The sequence below is a fragment of the Convolutriloba macropyga genome, chromosome 6 (assembly GCF_964194025.1).
Source record: "Convolutriloba macropyga chromosome 6, txConMacr16.3, whole genome shotgun sequence".
NCBI lineage: Eukaryota > Metazoa > Xenacoelomorpha > Acoela > Convolutidae > Convolutriloba > Convolutriloba macropyga.
Window position 1 is genome coordinate 564,892 of NC_134473.1, and position 20,561 is coordinate 585,452.

The 20,561-nt window shown below is 38.6% G+C and overlaps 1 protein-coding gene across 1 annotated transcript in view; it reads right to left on the minus strand.

The window, feature by feature from the left end:
* Positions 1-844: 844 nt before the first annotated feature.
* LOC142340677 (progestin and adipoQ receptor family member 3-like) overlaps positions 845-20,561 on the minus strand; it is a 25,665-nt gene continuing 5,948 nt past the window's right edge. The window contains exons 3-5 of the mRNA XM_075391369.1: positions 7,869-8,029; positions 1,893-2,079; positions 845-1,451 (exon numbers count right to left, since the gene is read on the minus strand). Coding sequence (XP_075247484.1) covers positions 1,224-1,451; positions 1,893-2,079; positions 7,869-8,029 — 576 coding nt within the window. The 3' untranslated portion in view covers positions 845-1,223. The remainder of the gene's footprint in view (positions 1,452-1,892; positions 2,080-7,868; positions 8,030-20,561) is intronic.

Consider the following 20,561-nt stretch of genomic DNA (forward strand, 5'->3'; position numbering starts at 1 on the left):
TCTCAAACAAATGGCGAGCGGTTGGCTTCGGTAGTAGATGGCTGGGGCTTAAGGATGCTGGGGGGGGGGGGTGGTGGTGGGGGACTCATTTTAATTACCAGAAACTTTCAAATCACTCTCCAAACATGCCTATCGTTAACCATTATAACTTATAACCAAATCTAAGCAAAAAATTGCATGAAACTGCTTTTAGAAGCCGCACGTGAACAATTTTTTTGCACAAATATTTACAATTTTTTCACACCTGCTTCTCGCTCTCCCGAAAACAGCAATATGAACAACAAACCACTCTTTTCGCTATATTCTTCAATTTTGTTCAGCACCCAAACCGCAACAAATTTCCTGCTTCAAAATTCACTCCAATAAAATGGTGGCCCTTAAGAATACACTTCCACAATATTCCTCTTCGATTCGTAAAAACAAAGACAGCACCCTCATACAATTCACATACTTTGAGTTGTAAGAAAATAGAAGCGCAATAATAGCCTGCTGGGAAGATGAGGGCGGCCATTAAACATGTACAAAATGCATGCAGACTAATTTAGTAAAAATTCAAGCGTTCTGAAGCTATGAAATGCTAAACTAAATTTAAATTTTCAAACGTTGAGGCTTCATTTTTCTTTCCTAATTTCTCAGGAGCTTTTCAAAGGTACTTTTTTTCTCTCCAGAAAAGATATCGGCAGGCCAAAATCTAGGCTCGCAAAAGGTTCCTACCACCCTCAAATAAATTCGGAGGGTTGGAACAACTGATAGCTCTAAGAAAGTGTGATATATACCAAGGGTGTAATAGAACACCACGCTACTCAACCCGTCCAGAAAACCCTCCGCCATCATAATAAAAAAACAGGATATTACATAAATTAGCTTTTTGTCAACCATTTACGAACATTAATAAACTAAATGTATAAATCTGTTCAAATTTTAAAAATAATATACACACAATTCAATATCAAGTTGACAGGCAAAAATTCTTTGTTACTGATATGAAGAAAAAACGACTTTCAAAGTCTGTTGTCGTCAATATTGAGCTGACTGTTATGGTCACAGGAAACAGTTATACATTGAGGAATTGATAACTTGGTTGCATTTCATGCATTTTCTCCAATATCGTCCGGGGCCTCGATCTTGCTTCCATTTCAAATGCCCAGGGGGGTTAGAAGAACTATTTACTGCTTCGGGTTCTTCCAATTATTGGGACAATAAGAATTATTCCTGAGTAGGACTTAGCTAGGAGTGTTGTTGCATTTAGTATTTATCATAACGTGTACAATCTGTAGAGCCGATTTGTGCCAGTAACAGAGAGCTATGAGTACCATCAGGTGCCAGAGGTTGTGACTGTGTCCAGCTAAGTCGAATGTACCAGGGAACAGTCGTTCTGGGAGTTTTGCCAGATAGAGCACCATGGCGCCCACTAAGAGGGAGTACATTATGAACACTTTGGGGAGGAACACCTGAAACAAATTCTATCTCGTTTTTCGTTTTTGTGCCCAGCTTTAATTAATGTATGCAATGAGTCAAACATATCCAATTCTTTCATGCGGTCATTTAGCAATGGTGTATAAACACAAGCATATCCCAGACAAATAAATCGTCACCTTTTCTTTTCAAGTCAAAATTGATTTAGTGAACTAACATTAGTTTAGTGGAGCTGCCTTAACTACCCTTTAAACGATGGTCGAATAACTAAGAATATTCGCACATCCAAATGAACATTGCAAGTACAATTCACTTCACCACCACCCCCATCTAGCCACAAGATTCATTTGTATGGTTTCTAAGAAGCCATCGGATAATCTGGGAAAATATATGTATGATTGCATATTTGATTCTTGTTCTGCTATCACTGGTTCAGGAGAAACTTGGAGTATAAATGGAAAAGAAGAGTTACCAACCTGTACGGTAGGAGAGAGACCATTCTCTAGACAGACCCAGTGTGTGACTGGCACTACAGACATGGCACCCAGACATCCGAACAGAATGACAGACCTGAGAGTGCTGTGTGTCTGTCTCAATGCATCATACACTTGACATCCTAGCACACTCACACACATGAAACCCACCATTATTGCATACACTGTCCTGAAATAATAATAATAAATTAGATCTCGAGTTTATTCCATTGCTTGCATTTAAAAATTTACAAACAACAAAACATAACCCGAAAGGACATCAAAAGGTCGCTAGACCTGTCAAGTGATGCCTTTTAATTCTTCTCAAAGTCTACTTATTTGTTAATTCAAACCCTCTAAAATCATATTTTACCCTGGTAATACCACTTTCCAATCAAACTTAGAAACCCCTAAGAAAATGTTTAATAAGAATGCCAATTTTTCAAAAAAATGCAGCTCGCTTTATTCCTTACCAAAAAAGGTTAACAAAAAATCTGTTATCTATAATAAATGAGTCTCTAAAACAATGTAAAAAGTTTGCTAAATCCTGTGCACTAAATGAGCATAATTTTTGAATAATACTCTCATCCATTTTAGTTAAAACATTATATAAGCGTCTTAATCTATTTATAAGTGACTTGTTTCTTTGCTTCGTTTGCAAATATTTTGTTTTGACTAGATGAGTTCTTTCATTTATTTGGATATTTTCTTCAACTAATTCCGGAAATGAGTTATTTAATAATTTGCTTGGATGTTCATGGCGGAGAATTCTTGACAGTAATTTTATCAGTTCATATATGTGTAACTCTTTAACAGAAAACAACTTGTGTTTACATCGCAGTTCGTCAATGCTTTGGAATCTCTAAGCTGAAAATAACAAACCAAAAATTCTGCTTTGCCGCCACTCTAATTTTTGAAGATCGCTTTTAGTGGCCACTCCATACAACAAAACCCCGTACTGTAATACTGGTTGAACGTAAACTTTGTATAATCGGACTAGTATGTGTCTTTTGAAAAAATTTTTATACTGATAGATTGCCGCTGTTAATGAATTCATCCGACTAATTATTTTTGCAATGTGTGATTTGAAGCTCAGTTTACTATCTATGTATACACCCAAGTACTTAATGTGGTCGACAAATTCGATGCTGCAATCATAAATTTTTATTTCAGGTGTCTCATTAGTAGCACCAAAACTTATAGCCTTGCATTTATCTCTATTTATTGCTAACTTATTTGATTCCATCCAAACTGACACATTTTCTATTGTATCATTAATTCCATCATCCACCTTTCCGTAAAAATTTGTATCATCAGCAAACATAGTTACATTACAGTTTGTACAAAAGGCAGGCAGATCGTTTACGTAAATCAAGAACAGAAGTGGCCCTAAAACAGAACCCTGCGATACACCGCAAAAATTGCTTTCAAAGGATGATCGCTGCTTGCTAACTGAAACACATTGTTGTCTGTTGGTCAAATATGAATTAAGAATATCATAAATTTTCCCCCTCAAACCATACGCAAAAAATTTTTGGAGCAAAATTTCTCCAGTATATGACTCACAGTATCAAAAGCCTTCGATAAATCAATAAAAACTCCATAGTAACTTTCTTTCGAACACAAAGAAATCCTTATTGTTTCAACAACCTCCGACACAGCATCAATTGTGTTTTTCTTTGCCTGATATCCAAACTGAGCCTTGTTTATTACTCAACATTTCTCAACAATTTTTGAAATAACTGGGAGCAGTGATATTGGTCTGTAATTACCGAACTCGTTTTCGTTACCATTTTTGTACAGAGGTATAACATTGGCAATTTTCAGAATTCTAGGGAAATGGCCCTCATCAAAGCAACGATTAGATAATTTTGCAAATGTTTCACACACGCTTGGATTGATGAACTTAATCAGTTGGTTTGAAATGTTATGCAAATCAGGAAATTTTTTTGGGCATTTGCTTGATAATGTCGAAACCTTCTTTGGCTGTGACGTTAGTTAAGAACATGGAATTTTCTAACTTTCTGACCCGGCTTAGATCTGACGGCAGACTACAACTTTCAGATAGTTTCTTTCCTATTTCAACAAAAAAATTATTGATTTCATCAGCATTCAGATTGTCAATATTTTTTTTATTTTCGTTCCCTTAATATCGTCTATTATTGAAAACAAACTTTCATTTGTGTTAGCCTTTCCTTCAATTTTTTGTTCGTAAAATTCTCTTTTTGCTTTTTTCGTTAGGTTTTTTAAACGATTACGCAGCTTATTATATTTTTCTCTATTTTCGGCAGACTGTTCGTTCTTCAATCTTTGGTAGGCTTCAAGCTTTTTAAGACTGAGATTTTTGATCTGATTATTCAACCAAGGCTTTTGAACCTGTTTGAATTTTTCGTTAGTGTGCTTTTTGAACTGTTGCAAGGGTACATGACTATCCAACTCCTCGTTTATCACCCTCTTTAAATCCGTAAAACTGAAATCTAAATCAGAAGATAGATATAGTTTACTTCTCGTTCCCAGTTTTTTTTGCAATGCTGTAATTTAAATCTAACCTGAGTTCCTTATTTTGAAGTTTTCTAGGGGCCTAAAAAGAAATTTTTCCTTTGATTTTTCCGGATCAACCCTTGTTTCCTTGCAGCTCAATTCTACTCCTCTGTGGTCAGAGATAATTGTATCCTTCACATTTACTGAGGCTTCAAAATTCGCGAAAAAAATATCAATGCATGTTGCCGTACATGAAGTGACTCTTGTCGGTTCAGATCTATTCTTTATTTGCAGTCCTGTACAAGAGAAAAATCCAAAACCTTAGCAATTTTGTTCGTTTGTTCAATTACATTTAAGTTGAAATCACCAAAAAAACTTGCAAACTCTCCGTTTTGATAGTGAATTTATTAAGGTGCTGTGCTCTTGACAAACGTTTATGTACTCATCTATACCAAAATTCGGAGTTTTATAACCAACAGTTATCACTTTTTCATTTTGATATCCTAACAACGCAACTGTCAACAATTGCACGTGTTCATTGTTTGTTATTGCTTTAATTTGAACTTTGATGCCTTTCCGAATGAAAAATCCTACACCTCAACCTCTTTTTTCTCTGTCACTCCTCAACAACTGGCCATATCCATTCAACTGGTAAGCATTTTGAAAAGTATACTGGTTGCACCAGGTTTCTGTTAATGCAATCACATCAGGTTTTGCTTTTTCTTGGTTTATAAATTGATCTAGCTCATTAAAATTTCTATGAATTGATCTTAAATTTTGAAGTAATATTCTAAAAGTCATATATGTCCAAGAAGTATTCTGACAAAATTGCAGCCATAAACCATTGTTTTTCTCTTTTTTCTGTCTTTTTTCGATTCAGTCTTTCCTGCTGCCGCGGAATCGCAGTGCAGACCAGAAAAACTCAAGCATTTATTGAGAAAAAAAGAGTAAACTAGTTTAGAGGATTATAAGAGGACTTAAAAGAGACTGAAGCAGCGGAAATCGCAGTACTTCAGACTAAATTGTATTCTGAGCCCAAGTTCTATTAGTGACACAACAAATTTTTAAAGTTCACTCAGCTTGCAACAGGTCGCGGAAATCGCAGTGACTGATGCAAGTTTTTGTTTATGAGGAAGTAAAAAGAAAAACATATATAAAATATTTGATTACAATAATGCCTGAAGCCGCAGAAATCGCAGAACCTCATGCAGTAAATTTTGAAAAAACAAAAACCAAAAGCACGGAAAGCTTAAACCGATAAAAATAAGCTAAATAAAAAACTAAGAAAGTTTAGTTAAAAATTAACTTTTAATTTTTTTATCCTTGTTTCAACTTTGAGAAGTAAGTTTAGATGAAACTTGTATAACAAAACACAGATAATTTTGCACACATGTGTTGTGTCTTCAACACTTCAGACGTTAACAAAATTTTTTAATGAGTTATTCTCAGTTCAAACTTTTTCCAGCACTTTAATTGGCTTTTCCAATTTCGAAGATAGCTTTCTTTTGTTCAGGAGAGAATGATGCAAATAGCCGATCAGCACGTTCATCATCAGTCAAACGATGTGGTCGCTTTGGTTTACGGAAACTAGTTATTTGGTCTGGTCTACGATTCTGCGCTCGCACAATTGGATTTTTTACATTTTCCAATTCGGTAACATCATACTTTTACAAGTTTTTTTTCTCCCATCTCCTTGATCACACAATACGGACACAGTGCAGTTATTAGTGCTTGTTATGAGTCCCTTGCCTTCTGCGAGTTTCTTTATATAAGCATCCATTGCAGGTAATCTTTCTCGTACGTAAATATTCTTTTGATTTATTTCGTTTTTTTGTCCTTTGAGATACCTTCGATTCGCATATATCTGGTTTTTATCACGAAAGTACAAAAACTTGACGATCACAGAAGCCATCAGACCTTTTTCTTCGGCTTGACCAGATAGTATATGACACGCTTTGATTTTACTCGGTTCCAGTTCGTTACGCAGAAATTTTTTAATGAAAAAAACAATCAGTTCCAGTAATGCATCATCATCAACGTTTGGGTCAAACGGTGGATTATCAATAATGATGGAGTCCGTACTCGTGTATCTTTCTTGTTCCCGAACACGCATTTCTAACTCTGAGCAAAAATCCTTAATGTTTTTGAATTGCACACTAACCTCACTCTGGGTTTTTTTAATTCGCTTATAATGGTACTCACGACCTGCTTCGTACTCTCATCCTGGATAGTCTCCACTAATTGTAATAACTTGGCATCCATCCTGACAAAATAATCTGGAAATAAAGTAGTAATAAAGTCTGAAAAAGTATGATTTACTGTGTAAATTGAGATTATTTTTTTTGGAATGGCGCAATTCTGTCAGAATATAATATCTAGGCCTTCATACGATTTCTAAATGTATATAAATAATAGCTGTTACAATCTTTAACTTTTTAATTTAGACGGAAAAGAAAAGGTTTGAATGTTTAAATCTTGAAATCTGCTTTAAAAGAACAATGAGAAATGGCTTTTTTCGCTTTAAACGAGCAAAAGTTCAAGCAAGAAAGCTAAAAGAACAACCAACTGTTTAGCAAGAATGCTCTTTTTCTTGTTCCAGAAACCAACACACAACATTCCATATCTTACTTATATGGGATGTAAATTTTAATGTCGTTCATAATTCTTGCAGGAATCATACAATCGAGCAACTTACTACATGTCTGTTTCAGCCGATTGTCTCAATGATTGTAAACGTGCATTGTCTCTTTTGAAAATAATATTGTAATATTGTAACAATTTCTATTCTGACATAAGACCTGTATAGTACACAGCCTGGAACTTTACACAAGTCTGTAAATCCTCAGATAGTTCACTGTTTTTTACTAAGCATTTCTAACGGCTAATCAAAAAATATCTTAGTTATAGTTTCTAAACTAAGTCACAAATATTGTGCTTATTAGTTTTTAACTAAATTCTTGACTTGCAAAAGTTCTTTGATACTGATATTGAGTCGGCCGTTCGTCTCAGCAAACAATTCACAGCACTTAAATTCAGTAAAATTTTAAGGTTTCAAATTGAGTTAATAAGCTGCCAAATTCCAGCCACTTCTCAGAAACCAAACAACATTCGATTATTATGCATACTTGAGCTTTTGCATGATTGTGATTTTAACATCGAAGTACTAATCATATATATCTCAACTGCAATCTATTTTACGTATGATTGAAGTCTCGGCACATTCTTACAAGCAATAAAATCAAAATCAAATTTCAACTTCTTTTCATGTTTTACTAATTGGTGCGGAATATCGAACAAATATTGTTACCAGTTAATGTTAAATGATTTTCAATAAGACTACAATTTTAAATTACGTTTTTAATGAGCTCCCAAGTTCTTACCAACATTTGCTAATTTAAGCACATGAAGCCGATTATAACGTCTAATTACTTATACACTCTACTTTTTATTCCTAAAACATTTTTCAATTTGTCTGTCGTTTGCAGGTGCAGAACTTACCTCCAGAAGGGATAGCAATAGAAACCATAGTAGACTCCTGACAAGTAGCAGCCGAGTGCCCCAACTGCCACCCCAGACACATCGATGGCCAACCACACAGAATAACATCTCTGCGAATGACTGTTGAACACGTGGAAACCCGTAGAACACAGCATGCAGTACTAAAACATAACAGACTCACACTCATCAACTTTATTACCTCATACTGAGGAACCAGAAACTGGTTACAACTTCTACAAAACACTAACAACTCATTAACATATTCAATAGTTGACATTGGATACTGCCAAGCAAAACGAAGTAGTCATTTTTTTGAAGGGGCAGCTGATTAATGGAACAAATTGATCTAAACACTAGCAGGCGCAAAGCATCAGAAGAATATCTTTTAATGGAAAAGAATGATTAAAAGAAATTAGGATTTCAGCTTTGCACCAACTCTGGCTCGATCCCATGCCCCTCGTTTGACAGGCATAGGTTTTAACGCTTACGCTACCAACGCCTATATTTTCCTTCTCTGGCTCTTGTAGCAGACACTTTCGGCTAGGCGACATGTTTAACGTTTAAGTTTCATGTTTAAGGAGCGCTAACACTTGTGCAGTTAAAAAACTTACACATGCTATTTTACCTTACGCTATCGATGCGTATTGCATTTGTTTTATTGCTGTTTCTACATCAACAAAATTTTAGTCAATGACTTTTTCGGCTCGTTAATTTTTGCTATGCGGCATGCTTAATGAGCGCTCAGAATGTCCAAATTAGGAGCTTAAATATGGCAAGTGGGAAAGAGGAGAAAAAAGGAAGGAAGGAAGGAGAAAAAAGAACGAAAGGGAGCAACATCAAAAAGGGAAAATCGGAACGAAAACGAAGATATGCCAATTACTTTGACCCAAAAACTCTGCTTTTTACTCCGCCCATACTAGGACTTGGACCCCTCTCCTCATTTTACAGCCATTGGCCTTGTCCCTTACGTAACAAATGCTTATTGCTAACGTCTATTTCCTATTCTATATCAGCAAAATCTTGGTTATTTCGCTCGGTTAAATCGCTGCGGCCTGCTTTAGGAGCGCAAAAGTATGCGCAAACTAAGCGCTCAAATATGGCGGTAAAGGGCGTCTCAAAACGCATATATTACAATAGACTGCAGCTTTCAGGACTCTCGCTTAACAGCCATAGGTCTTATCCTTTAAAATGACTGATGCGTATTGCTTTCCTCTAAAATTTTTGGTCAAGGCCTTTCTTGACTCACTTCTTATTGCTTTGAGGCGAAGTTAATGAACGCAATAACGCACATTACAATAGACTGCAGCTTTCAGGATTGATGAAGCATGTGAAGATAGGTGCGCTGTTAACCACTGTGTTCAAATGTGACTTACATTTAATATAATAGGTAGATAGAAAAACTAATTATAATAAAGGCAAAAAAGAATTTAAGAAGGCAGACAGGAAAGAATGAAAACCAACAATTCACCAATTTCGGGCTAGAAATAATGGAGCATTTTTCAACACCATCTCGGGCACGGACTCGTGACACTCGCTTATCAGCCATAGGTCTTATCCTTTAAAACTACTGATGTGTTTTGCTTTCATATACTGTTCTTTCTACTTCAGCAAACTTTTGGTCAACGCCTTTCTTGACTCACTTCTTTTTTCCTCTGAGGCGTAGTTAATGAGCGCAAAAACCAATGAACTAATTAGGCAAGAACAATGTTTTAAGAACCGTAAAAACAGGTCAACAGAGGAGCACTGTTAACGATTGTGCTCAAGTGCAACTTACACTGAATAGAATAGGTAGATAGAAAACTTTAACAAAGATAGATAAGAAACAATAAACGAGAAAAACAAAGGCAAAGGAAGATCGAAACAAATGGATGAAAAAGAAAAAGTACCCATTGCCAAGATTAAAATAACCATTTTTGGAATCAACTTGGGTTCGAACCCATGCCCCTCGTTTAACAGTCTGAGATCTTATCCCTTACACTACCGATGCGTGTTGAATTTGTCTATTGCTCTTTCTATATAAGCATTATTTTAAGGCGCAAAAAATGGAAAGATTAGTGGATTAAATAGTACAAGAGTTGGAGGAGAAATAAAGAGAAAACAAAGAGAAAAAAAACGGAGTCGAGCGAAATAAGGGCAACAAAAAAACGAAAAAAAAAACACTTTTGCAATTTGATGGCCCTGGAAAACATGCATACATTTCCACCGCTACTTGGAAAGAAACCCCTGCCTCCAGCTTAACGGCCAGTGCTCTTATCCCTTACGCTGCCGATGCATTATGCTTGTCTATGGCCTTTAACATATCCGCAAATGTTTGGACAGTGGCTATTGAAATTGCTTGAATTTGTCATGTAGCATGCTTTATCAGCTCGAAAACATGGACAAATTAGGAGCTCAATTATGGCAGTATAAACGCATAAATTACGCAAGAATGCATGTTTAAGGACCGCTAAACCGTGGAGACAGCGGTATTAACCAATGCGCTCAGGTGCGACTTTCATTTAATAGAATAGATAGAAAAAGAAAACAAGAAAGACAAGAGTGACTGAAAAACAACAGTTACCCGTTTTTCGGGTCAAGAAAACAAGAACCATTTTTCGCACCAACACGGGTGATAACCCATATCCCTCGCTTTACAGCCATAGCTCTTATCACTAACGCTACAGATGCGCAATGAATTTGTCTATTGCTCTTTCTGAATCAGCAATATTTTGGTCAATGGCTTTAATTGCCGGCCTGTTTTGTGCAGAACAGGTCCAAAATACGACAATAGAGAAATATTGGAAAAAACGAAAAAGAACAAAAAGAACGAAAGAAAAAGAAAACCAACTTCTCAAATTTGTGGTCCAGAAAATTGTTTGTCTTCTTCCGCCTTTAATTAGAAAGCCCCTGCCCCTCGCTTGACAGCATTAGTCTTATCCTCTACTCTACTGATGCCTATTGCATAAAATTACTGACATTTCTAATGAGCAAATTTTTGGTTATAGGCTATTTGGCTCGCTGTTTCTGCTATGCGGCAGTGCAAAAAATGAGCGCACTAAGAGCTTAAAAATGGCGACAGAGTGCGTCTCAAAGCGCATTCATTACGCTAGGCTGCATGTTAAAGGACCGATAAAACATGTGAGGATCGGAGCTTAACCATGGCGGTACAGCATTGGAGTTAGAATTAATATATAGAATTCAGCTAAACAGATAGAGACAGGAGGAAGATGGAGCACGAAAAAGTGTGAAAAAAGTAGGAAATTGGAGAAAGGAGAAACGGGTGCAAATTTAATGGACCAAAATTACGATAACTAAACGCCTCACCTGCTCCTTGGATCAAATCATTGCGCTTCCGCTCCTCGAAGCTTACTCAGGTTCAAACCCGACTGTTGTAAGTCGTTTTCTCAGAAAACCATGTTTAAAGGTCGTTAAGAGATGTGAAGATAGTCACTTAAACAAGGTGCTCAGTGACGTTCAATTATTATATAGAAGATTAGCATTTTCATCCCCCATATACACACAGGACATAAAACGACTCAGCATCGCAAGAAAAGCTCTCGAACAACAAGCGGCATGGTGTTGATTAACTTAGTTCGGGAGCGATTGAAAAACACGTAGTACCCACGACAGTAAATCCTCCCTCTGGACCAGCATAGTTGCAAGCCCTGTTAGCCTCGTGGTAACTGCACCTGACTAACAGTCTTTTGACCCAGGTTCGGTTCATCCATCTACTTTGAGCCTTTTAAGCCATTGACGCCTCTCGATATGTTCAATTAAGGCAAAAAAGAATTTAAGAAGGCAGACAGGAAAGAATGAAAACCAACAATTCGCCAATTTCGGGCTAAAAATAAGGGAGCATTTTTCGACACAATCTCGGGCACGGACTCGTGACACTCGCTTAACAGCCATAGGTCTTATCCTTTAAAACTACTGATGTGTTTTGCTTTCATATACTGTTCTTTCTACTTCAGCAAACTTTTGGTCAACGCCTTTCTTGACTCACTTCTTTTTTGCTCTGAGGCGTAGTTAATGAGCGCAAAAACATGCGCAGATTAGAAGCTAAAATATCGCGGCACAGAGCGCCTCAAAACCAATGAACTAATTAGGCAAGAACAATGTTTAAGAACCGTTAAAACAGGTCGATAGAGGAGCACTGTTAACGATTGTGCTCAAGTGCAACTTACACTGAATAGAATAGGTAGATAGAAAATTTTAACAAAGATAGATCAGAACCAATAAACGAGAAAAACAAAGGCAAAGGAAGATCGAAACAAATGGATGAAAAAGAAAAAGTACCCATTGCCAAGATTAAAATAACCATTTTTGGAATCAACTTGGGTTCGAACCCATGCCCCTCGTTTAACAGTCTGAGATCTTATCCCTTACACTACCGATGCGTATTGAATTTGTCTATTGCTCTTTCTATATAAGCATTATTTTGGTCAATGGATTTTTGGCTAGTTTGTTTTTGCTATGCGGCATGCTTTTAGAGCGCAAAAAATGGAAAGATTAGTGGATTAATTAGTACAAGAGTTGGAGGAGAAATAAAGAGAAAACAAAGAGAAAAGAAAAAAACGGAGTCGAGCGAAATAAGGGCAACAAAGAAACGAAAAAAACACTTTTGCAATTTTATGGCCCTGGAAAACATGCATATTTTTCCACCGCTACTTGGAAAGAAACCCCTGCCTCCAGCTTAACGGCCAGTGCTCTTATCCCTTACGCTGCCGATGCATTAGGCTTGTCTATGGCCTTTAACATATCCGCAAATGTTTGGACAGTGGCTATTGAAATTGCTTGAATTTGTCATGTAGCATGCTTTATCAGCTCGAAAACATGGACAAATTAGGAGCTCAATTATGGCAGTATAAACTCATAAATTACGCAAGAATGCATGTTTAAGGACCACTAAACCGTGGAGACAGGAGCGGTATTAACCAATGCGCTCAGGTGCGACTTTCATTTAATAGAATAGATAGAAGAAAGACAAGAGTGACTGAAAAACAACAATTACCCGTTTTTCGGGTCAAGAAAACAAGAACCATTTTTTGCACCAACACGGGTGATAACCCATATCCCTCGCTTTACAGCCATAGCTCTTATCACTAACGCTACAGATGCGCAATGAATTTGTCTATTGCTCTTTCTGAATCAGCAATATTTTGGTCAATGGCTTTAATTGCCGGCCTGTTTTGGTAAGCTTAATGAGCGCAAAACATGTGCAGAAGAGGTCCAAAATGCGACAATAGAGAAATATTGGAAAAAACGAAAAAGAACAAAAAGAACGAAAGAAAAAGAAAACCAACTTCTCAAATTTGTGGTCCAGAAATTTGTTTGTCTTCTTCCGCCTTTAATTAAAAAGCCCCTGCCCCTCGCTTGACAGCATTAGACTTATACACTACGCTACTGATGCCTATTGCTTAAAATTATTGACCTTTCTAATGAGCAAATTTTTGGTTATAGGCTATTTGGCTCGCTGTTTCTGCTATGCGGCAGTGCAAAAAATGAGCGCATTAAGAGCTTAAAAATGGCGACAGAGTGCGTCTCAAAGCGCATTCATTACGCTAGGCTGCATGTTAAAGGACCGATAAAACATTGGAGGATTGGAGCTTAACCATGGCGCTACAGCATTGGAGTTAGAATTAATATATAGAATTCAGCTAAACAGATAGAGACAGGAGGAAGATGGAGCACGAAAAAGAAAAAAGTAGGAAATTGGAGAAAGGAGAAACGGGTGCAAATTTAATGGACCAAAATTACGATAACTAAACGCCTCACCTGCTCCTTGGATCAAATCATTGCGCTTCCGCTCCTCAAACCTTACTCAGGTTCAAACCCGACTGTTGTAAGTCGTTTTCTCAGAAAACCATGTTTAAAGGTCGTTAAGAGATGTGAAGATAGTCACTTAAACAAGGTGCTCAGTGACGTTCAATTATTATATAGAAGATTAGCATTTTTCATCCCCCATATACACACAGGACATAAAACGACTCAGCATCGCAAGAAAAGCTCTCGAACAACAGGCGGCATGGTGTTGATTAACTTAGTTCGGGAGCGATTGAAAAACACGTAGTACCCAGGAAAGTAAATCCTCCCTCTGGACCAGCATAGTTGCAAGCCCCGTTAGCCTCGTGGTAACTGCACCTGACTAACAGTCTTTTGACCCAGGTTCGGTTCATCCATCTACTTTGAGCCTTTTAAGCCATTGACGCCTCTCGATATGCTCAATTAACCGTGCTGCTCAATGCGGCTCTCAAACATGCGCTTCGAGATGCCCCTTAAGCATGCAAAAATTTTGTCCCATTTCAGAGCTCACGCCTATAATATATAGGGTTAGCATTTTTCATCCCCCAAACACACATAGGAACATAAAACGACTCAGCGTCGCAAGAAAAGCTCTCGAACAGGCCGCATGGTGTTGATTACAAATTTTCATATATAAAAAAGGGAGGGTACCCGACACGGATTCGAACCCTCGACCCTCACAATAGCACTCCTCCATCTTACCACCTGCGCTATAACGGCTACATATCACCGCTTCTCACAGCCGCTTCTATCGTATCATTAAACATTTCAGACTGAGAGCATTTGAGATCACGCAAAAATCAATAAGTAAAGCGTAAAAAACTTAGTTGAAAGCTAAGTGTGTTCTAAAAGAGCGCAGAAACTGTACACTTAAAACTTTGCATAAAAACACACGTTTACTATAAGAACTTCAAAATTAGTTCGTGAGCAATTAAAAAACACGTAGTAACCAGGACAGTAAACCCTCCCTCTGGGCGAGCATAATTTCAAGCCCTCTTAGCCTTGTGGTAACTGCACCTGACTAAGAGTCTTCTTTCCCAGGCTCGGTTCTCATCCATCTACTGTGAGCCTTTTAGGCCGTTGACTTTTCTCAATACGTTCACTTAACCGTGCTGCTCAATGCGGCTCTCAAACATCCGCTTCGAGAGGCCCCTTAAACATGCAAAAATTTTGTCCCATTTTAGAGCTCACGCATTTAATATATAGGGTTAGCATTTTCAACCCCCAAACACACACAGCAACATAAAGCAACTTAGCGACGCAGGAAAAGCTCCGGAACAACAGGCAACATGATATTTACAAATTTCTATCTACAAAAAGGGAGGGTACCCGACACGGATTCAAGCCCTCGACCCTCATAATAGCAGTCGCCCATATTACCACCAGCGCTATAACGGCTACATACCACCGTTTCTCACAATCGCTTTTATCGTTTCAATAAACATATTTCAGATTGAGAGCATTTGAGATCACACAAAATCAAAAAAGTAAAGCGTAAAAAACTTAGTTGAAAGCTAATTGTGTTCTAGAAAAGCGCGAAACTGTACAGTTAAAACTTTGCAAAAAACACACGTTTACTATAAGAACTTCAAACTTTGCTCGGAAACAATTAAAAAACACGTAGTACCCAGGACAGTAAATCCTCCCTCTGGGCGAGCATACTTTCAAGCCCCCTTAGCCTCGGGGTAACTGAATCTGACTAAAGAGTCTTTTGTCCCAAGGTTCGGTTCTCATCCAACTACTTTGAGCCTTTTAGGCCATTGAATTCTCTCGATACGTTCACTTAACCGTGCTGCTCAATGCGGCTCTCAGACATCCGCTTCGAGAGGCCCCTTAAACACGCAAAAATTTTGTCCCATTTTAGAGCTCACGCATTTAATATATAGGGTTATCATTTTCATCCCCCTAACACACAGGAACATAAAGCAACTTAGCGACGCAGGAAAAGCTCCGGAACAACAGGCAACATGATATTTACAAATTTCTATCTACAAAAAGGGAGGGTACCCGACACGGATTCAAGCCCTCGACCCTCATAATAGCAGTCGCCCATATTACCACCAGCGCTATAACGGCTACATACCACCGTTTCTCACAATCGCTTTTATCGTTTCAATAAACATATTTCAGATTGAGAGCATTTGAGATCACACAAAATCAAAAAAGTAAAGCGTAAAAAACTTAGTTGAAAGCTAATTGTGTTCTAGAAAAGCGCGAAACTGTACAGTTAAAACTTTGCAAAAAACACACGTTTACTATAAGAACTTCAAACTTTGCTCGGAAACAATTAAAAAACACGTAGTACCCAGGACAGTAAATCCTCCCTCTGGGCGAGCATACTTTCAAGCCCCCTTAGCCTCGGGGTAACTGAATCTGACTAAAGAGTCTTTTGTCCCAAGGTTCGGTTCTCATCCAACTACTTTGAGCCTTTTAGGCCATTGAATTCTCTCGATACGTTCACTTAACCGTGCTGCTCAATGCGGCTCTCAGACATCCGCTTCGAGAGGCCCCTTAAACACGCAAAAATTTTGTCCCATTTTAGAGCTCACGCATTTAATATATAGGGTTATCATTTTCATCCCCCTAACACACAGGAACATAAGAAACTCATGGTTGCAAGAAAAGCTCTCGAACAACAGGCGGCATGGTGCTTAGGTATTTAGAAATTTTCATATATACAAACGGGAGGGTACGCGACACGGAATCGAGCCCTTGACCCTCAGAATAGCAGTACTCCATCATACCACCTGCGGTATAACTTACATACCACTGCTTCTCACAATCGCTCTTATTGTATCAATATACATATTTCAGTTTGAGAGCATTTGAGATCACGCAGAAATCGAAAAGTAAAGCGTGAAAAACTTAGTTGAAAGCTAAGAGTGTTCTAGAATAGCGCAAACTGTACAGCTAAAACTTTGCAGAAAAACACGTTTAGACGAAGAACTTCATACTAAGTTCGGAAGCAATTAAAAAACACGTAGTACCCAGGACAGTAAATCCTCCCTCTGGGCGAGCATACTTTCAAGCCCCCTTAGCCTCAAGTAACTGAATCTGACTAAGAGTCTTTTGTCCCAAGGTTCGGTTCTCATCCAACTACTTTGAGCCTTTTAGGCCATTGAATTCTCTCGATACATTCACTTAACCGTGCTGCTCAATGCGGCTCTCAGACATCCGCTTCGAGAGGCCCCTTAAACATGCAAAAATTTTGTCCCATTTTAGAGCTCACGCATTTAATATATAGGGTTATCATTTCAATCCCCCTAACACACAGGAACATAAAAAACTCATGATCGCAAGAAAAGCTCTCGAGCAACAGGCGGCATGGTGTTTAGGTATTTAGAAATTTTCATATATACAAAAGGGAGGGTACCCGACACGGATTCGAACCCTCGACCCTCACAATAGCACTCCTCCATCTTACCACCTGCGCTATAACGGCTACATATCACCGCTTCTCACAGCCGCTTCTATCGTATCATTAAACAATTCAGACTAAGAGCATTTGAGATCACGCAAAAAACAATAAGTAAAGCGTAAAAAACTTAGTTGAAAGCTAAGTGTGTTCTAAAAGAGCGCAGAAACTGTACAGCTAAAACTTTGCATAAAAACACACGTTTACTATAAGAACCTCAAAATTAGTTCGTGAGCAATTAAAATACACGTTGTAACCAGGACAGTAAACCCTCGCTCTGGGCGAGCATAATTTCAAGCCCTCTTAGCCTTGTGGTAACTGCACCTGACTAAGAGTCTTCTTTCCCAGGTTCGGTTCTCATCCATCTACTTTGAGCCTGTTAGGCCGTTGACTTTTCTCAATATGTTCACTTAACCGTGCTGCTCAATGCGGCTCTCAAACATCCGCTTCGAGAGGCCCTTTAAACATGCAAAAATTTTGTCCCATTTTAGAGCTCACGCATTTAATATATAGGGTTAGCATTTTCATCCCCCAAACACACACAGCAACATAAAGCAACTTAGCGTCGCAGGAAAAGCTCTGGAACAACAGGCAACATGATCTTTACAAATTTCTATCTACAAAAAGGGAGGGTACCCGACACGGATTCGAGCCCTCGACCCTCATTATAGCAGTCGTCCATATTACCACCAGCGCTATAACGGCTACATACCACCGTTTCTCACAATCGCTTTTATCGTTTCAATAAACATATTTCAGATTGAGAGCATTTGAGATCACACAAAATCAAAAAGTAAAGCGTAAAAAACTTAGTTGAAAGCTAAATGTGTTCTAGAATAGCGCAGAAACTGTACAGTTAAAACTTTGCAAAAAAACACACGTTTACTATAAGAACCTCAAAATTAGTTCGTGAGCAATTAAAAAACACGTAGTAACCAGGACAGTAAACCCTCCCTCTTGGCGAGCATAATTTCAAGCCCTCTTAGCCTTGTGGTAATTGCACCTGACTAAGAGTCTTCTTTCCCAGGTTCGGTTCTCATCCATCTACTTTGAGCCTTTTAGGCCGTTGACTTTTCTCAATATGTTCACTTAACCGTGCTGCTCAATGCGGTTCTCAAACATCCGCTTCGAGAGGCCCCTTAAACATGCAAAAATTTTGTCCCATTTTAGAGCTCACGCATTTAATATATAGGGTTAGCACTTTCATCCCCCAAACACACACAGCAACATAAAGCAACTTAGCGTCGCAGGAAAAGCTCTGGAACAACAGGCAACATGGTGTTTACAAATTTCTATCTACAAAAAGGGAGGGTACCCGACACGGATTCGAGCCCTCGACCCTCATAATAGCAGTCGTCCATATTACCACCAGCGCTATAACGGCTACATACCACCGTTTCTCACGATCGCTTTTATCGTTTCAATAAACATATTTCAGATTGAGAGCATTTGAGATCACACAAAATCAAAAAGTAAAGCGTAAAAAACTTAGTTGAAAGCTAATTGTGTTCTAGAATAGCGCAGAAACTGTACAGTTAAAACTTTGCAAAAAAACACGTTTACTATAAGAAATTCAAACTTTGCTCGGAAACAATTAAAAAACACGTAGTACCCAGGACAGTAAATCCTCCCTCTGGGCGAGCATACTTTCAAGCCCCCTTAGCCTCGGGGTAACTGAATCTGACTAAGAGTCTTTTGTCCCAAGGTTCGGTTCTCATCAACTACTTTGAGCCTTTTAGGCCATTAACTTTTCTCGATATTTTCACCAAACCGTGCTGCTCAATGCGGCTCTCAAACATCCGCTTAGAGAGGCCCTTTAAACATGCAAGAATTCTGTCCCATCTTCGAGCTCACGCGTTTAATATATAGGGTTAGCATTTTCATCAACACACACAGGAACATAAAACGACTCAGCGCCAAAAAAGCTCTCGAACAACAGGAGGCAAGGTGTTGATTAGAAATTTTCAAATCTACACAAGGGAGGGTAACCGACACGGTTTCCAACCCTCGGCCCTGAATAGCAGTCCTCTACATACCAACTGCGCTACATACCACCGCTTCTCACAATCGCTTTTATTGTATCAATAAACGTATTTCAGATTGAGAGCTTTTGAGATCACACAAAAATCAAAAAGTAAAGCGTAAAAAAACTTAGTTGAAAGCTAAGAGTGTTCTAGAATAGCGCAAACTGTACAGCTAAAACTTTGCAGAAAAACACGTTTACACGAAGAACTTCAAACTAAGTTCGGGAGCAATTGAAAAACACGTCGTACCCAAGACAGTAAATCCTCCATCTGGGAGAGCATACTTTGAAGCCCTCTTAGCCTCGTGGTAACTGCGCCTGACTAAGAGTCTTTTGTCCCAGGTTCGGTTCTGATCCATCTACTTTAAGCCGTTTAGGTCATTGACCTCTCGCGATATGTTCACTTAACCGTGCTGCTCAATGCGGCTCTTACACATGCGCTTCGAGATGCCCCTTAAGCATGCAAAAATTTTGTCCTTTGTTAGAGCTCGCGCGTTTAATATATAGGATTTACAATGATGAAACATAGCCGGCAGATTGCCGGAAAATAGCCGCGATAGACGCTCGTGGCCTTCCAGGAATTGAAACACCTAAAGAAATAAGATGGACAGATCGACCACCAGTCCTTCAATAAACCACTAGACTTTTCGGGTTAGCTTCGGACTGTCAATTTTTGACACATACGTTCTATAAGGAAAACGCCCTTAAAGAGCTATTTCAAAATTGATATTCGAAATCAAAAACTCAAGACTAATAATCACAAATTAGGGCATATAAGATTGGCACAATTTAGATGCACACTATTAACTAGTAAATCTTCATTAAAAATTAAAGTTCCATTAGTGAGTTCAGAAGTCAATTTTTTGAGTGAGGTAAGTCACGCAATTGACCTAAAAGCAGAAACAACGTCACGTACACAAACTTTAACTGCAAAGCAATAGAAGTCACTGAAGTCAATTCCAAGAAGTCAATTCCAAGAAGTCAGGTCGTAAGAATCATCGATGGAGACGACGAATTAAAAAACATAGCCAGTAGAATACCGGATACGACTCGAATCGTCGTGCAAAAAGATCCCGAACTCTAACTTGGACAAAATCAGAATATCGAAAAAAACACTAGAAATAACAAAAAAAAGTAGATCAATATAACATAAAAAGCGTTAAAATTTTTTCAGTTCAGGGGTGTGGGTAGGTGCTGGTGGGGGGGGGGGGGGGGGTTGGTAGGTGGTGTTGGGGGGTGAAGGTAGGTGAGGTGGGGGGTAGGTACGTTGCGGGGGGGGGGGGTAGGTAGGTACGTGGGGGTGGGGGGGTAGGTAGGTACAATGGGGGTGGGGGGTAGGTACAGTAGGGGGGGGGGGATAGGTACGTTAGGGGGGGGGGGGGGGGGGGGTAGGTACGTGGGGGGGGGTGAATTTTTTTCGGGGGGGGGGGGTAGTTAAAAGGGATCAATTTTTCTCAAATTGACCTCTTCACCT